We start from the raw sequence: 3,307 nt of genomic DNA, 5'->3' as shown, positions 1-3,307 counted from the left end.
AGACCCCGGTGCGAAAGGATGGGGCCTCAGGCTGGCTCAGGGGCCCTGCCTCATCTCCACCACCGCCCCGCCCCGCCCCGCAACCCCCTAGATACACTCAGCACTGGATTTGAGAGTCTGAGTTTGGGGGAGGGCAGAAGACCTCAGTGGACTCTGAAGGGGCGTGGCCGGCTCCTCAGTGGGTGTGGCCAGCACCCAGGGGGCTTGGAGGGCGTGGCCAGAGCACCTGGAGCCTGAGTGGGCGTGGTCTGAACTCCCTAGGGGTTGAGTGGGTGTTTCTGGAGTACTGGGTTCTGGAGTAAAGGAGTGCGTGGAGAACGTCTCCTGAGTGAGCTTGCCTACAACTGGGCTCTGCGTGATGAGGCTGTCACTCGTGGGTTCTTAGTTAAGGAGTCATCAGAAATAAGGCGTTTCCGAAGACTGAAATGGGACAACAAGTCAGAACTGTCAGAGGTTAGAGAGGGCGTGACTCTACTTTGAAGAGCTCTGAGTGGGCGTAGCCAGCTTCCTGGATTTTTTTTTTTTTTTAATTGGGAATTCCCTTCTGGTCTAGAGGTTAGTACTCCATACTTGCACTGCAGGGGGCCTGGTTCGATCCCTGGTTGGGGAATTAAGATCCCCGCAAGCCGGCAAGGTGCAGCCAAAAATTAAAAAGTAATTTAAAAATTAGTATCATTCACAAGTGAAGTCTGAACAGCTTTGGTCCCTAGCAGGTGGCCAAGACTGGATGTGTGAGTGAGTGGATATGGAAAGAGGTTTCAGTTTTCCTGAGATTTCAAGCAAATGGTGGACCTCAATCTTAAATCCTGGGAAGGGAGGAGGGGAACACCCAACAGTTCAGAGTAACAGAGGATGGAGTGGGTAGAGATTCTGTGATGGCAGGTAGGCGTGGACATTTGCTCTGGATTTCTGATTGCATGGGCCCAGAGCCTTCTGCGTTGGTCTGGAGTGGGCAGGAATGGACGTTTCCCTCCCCTGGTGGGCGTGCCCTTGACTCTAAGCCCCCATCCACCCCCTCCCCAGGATCGCCTGTATTTTGTGATGGAGTATGTCACCGGGGGCGACTTGATGTACCACATTCAACAGCTGGGCAAGTTTAAGGAACCCCACGCAGCGTAAGTCTTGGCCAAGAGAGGAGGGTGGGGGGAAAGCGAAAGGGAGCGGTGTCCCGCCTCTGGCTTCCTGACCCCGCCCCCCGTCCCCTCCTCCAGGTTCTACGCTGCAGAAATTGCCATCGGCCTCTTCTTCCTCCATAACCAGGGCATTATCTATCGGTGAGCAGCCCTGGGCTTTCAGTGGAGAGAATCGGACCCTAGAAGGGAAGGGATTCAAATTTCACGGCTCCAGGCTGTTGAACTCTCTCCCCTTCCTGCAATTCCTACCCACTGCACCCCAACCCACCCACAGGGACCTGAAACTGGACAACGTGATGCTGGATGCTGAAGGACACATCAAAATCACTGACTTTGGCATGTGTAAGGAGAACGTCTTTCCCGGGAGTACCACTCGCACCTTCTGCGGGACCCCGGACTACATAGCCCCCGAGGTAACCCCACCTCCGCCGCTCTTAGTGCTCTCCATGCTCGCTGCGTGGATATGCCTGGGAGGCTAGTGTTCGTAATGTGGCGAACTGACCCCGGGGTCTTCACGGGAGTCATGGACTGTTCCAACCATGTTGAGTGTTGTAAGTGTGCAGGGCTGGGTCTCTAAATAGGCAAAGTGGGCAGGACTTGTGGGTGAATGTTCCGAAAGAGCAGGACCCCCTTTAGGGATTCTGGAGAACAGGACCTGTTATTGGACCGTTCTAAGAAGCTGGGGGAAGAGTCCCAGTGTACTCTGAGGGGGTGGGGCCCATCCCACTAGAACATTAGGCTTGTGGAGGCTGTCCCCTGAATATTTCAAGTGGGCAAGAATCTGCTCTTTGCTGGGGAGGTGGGGCTAATGATCTGACTGAACATAAGCAGACTAAGAGCAGGTCCCGACTTTTCTCCTTGGGAGAGGTGGGGTTGATGCTGCTGTCCTTGACCTTTCCTGGTGACTCTGTGCTACTGCCTGAGTAACCAGTGCCAATGGTTTCAAAACATAGCTGCTGATCAGCATCACCTGGGAAGATGTTGAAAAATACACACACTTCCTGCCTCTGACTCTGGTCTGTTGTGGCTGGAATTCTTCAGGGCTGGCAACAACTATCTTTAAGCAATCAAGAATCTAGTATGTGTCCAGCTTTAAGACTCTCTGGTCTCTGAAGTTCTGTGCTGTGCACCTGACATTGTAAGGAGAGAGTTCAGTTATCTAGATGTTCTAGAGGGTGGGCGGAACTTGCAACTTAGTGCTTAGCTCGACTTTATATTGGAACCAAAGGAATGTTCTGAGTAGGTAGAATCTGCTTCTCAAATGTTCCAAAGGATGGAGCCAAAGCGTTCTGAGTGGGAAAAGTTTGTGCTGAAAGCATTTAAAGTTGGGTAGGGTTTCCAGGTGGTGAAGCTAGAGGGGCCCACGTTTTCTTAAAACACAATGACCGTTGCTCACCTTCCTCCCTCTCTTGCTAGATCATTGCCTACCAACCCTATGGGAAGTCTGTGGATTGGTGGTCCTTTGGGGTTCTGCTCTACGAGATGTTGGCGGGACAGGTAAGGGATGCTGGGGAGAGGCTGGTTTGGCTAATGGCAACACAGAAGGGGTGCCACCTGTTACATGGCCTGTCTCAGGAGGAGCAGGTCAGGAAGGGTTGTCTTTAGGCTGAGTGTAGGAAGCTGTGGGGACGTCCGTCAAATAGAAGAGAGCTCTCCATGGTTCTGAAACATTAACTTCCCACAGGCTGGGGGGTTCTTCCCCCTTTTTGTGTCTTGGACCCCTTTCTCAGAACAATGCTTTTAAATACATGAAATAAGACAATAGCAGTACGGAAGAAGTCAATCATATTGAAATCTGGCTATCAAAATGTTAAAGGCTTAATTGAATATAATTTAACCAAGTAAATAAATTTAACTGTGTATGGTTGTCTAAGGGTATTAGAATATGGACTTATATGTGACTTCCTACTAATGAATTAAATGGTATTAAATAGTAATATCTCACAGGAATAGGAAGTAAGTAGGAAGGCCTGTCAGTAATTTTAAAGTAGAGATGACTGGGGGTTTTTTGGGTTTTGTTTTGTTTTGTTTTGTTTTGTTTTGAGATATCTGCAACTCTTATATGATAAGAAAATATCGGTGATTTCCATCAGTGATAAAGTCAGAACTACTACTGCTGGGGTTTCTTTCCTACATTTATAAGGCTGAATTTCAATTTTAGATTCCAAAAAATA

At 49.9% G+C, this 3,307-nt stretch overlaps 1 protein-coding gene across 1 annotated transcript in view; it reads left to right on the top strand.

Annotated features, from left to right (window-relative positions):
- Positions 1 to 3,307, top strand: part of PRKCG (protein kinase C, gamma) — a gene marked incomplete at its 5' end in the record, with an annotated part of 16,979 nt that overhangs the window by 11,266 nt on the left and 2,406 nt on the right. Inside the window, 4 exons of the mRNA XM_010856011.1 lie at positions 877 to 1,115; positions 1,212 to 1,274; positions 1,408 to 1,546; positions 2,550 to 2,630. Coding sequence (XP_010854313.1) covers positions 877 to 1,115; positions 1,212 to 1,274; positions 1,408 to 1,546; positions 2,550 to 2,630 — 522 coding nt within the window. The remainder of the gene's footprint in view (positions 1 to 876; positions 1,116 to 1,211; positions 1,275 to 1,407; positions 1,547 to 2,549; positions 2,631 to 3,307) is intronic.

Source organism: Bison bison, unplaced genomic scaffold (assembly GCF_000754665.1).
Source record: "Bison bison bison isolate TAMUID 2011002044 unplaced genomic scaffold, Bison_UMD1.0 scf7180017854187, whole genome shotgun sequence".
NCBI classification, from domain to species: Eukaryota; Metazoa; Chordata; class Mammalia; order Artiodactyla; family Bovidae; genus Bison; species Bison bison.
The sequence above is the reverse complement of the archived record's forward strand: the minus strand, read 5'-3'. Positions and strand labels throughout refer to the sequence as shown.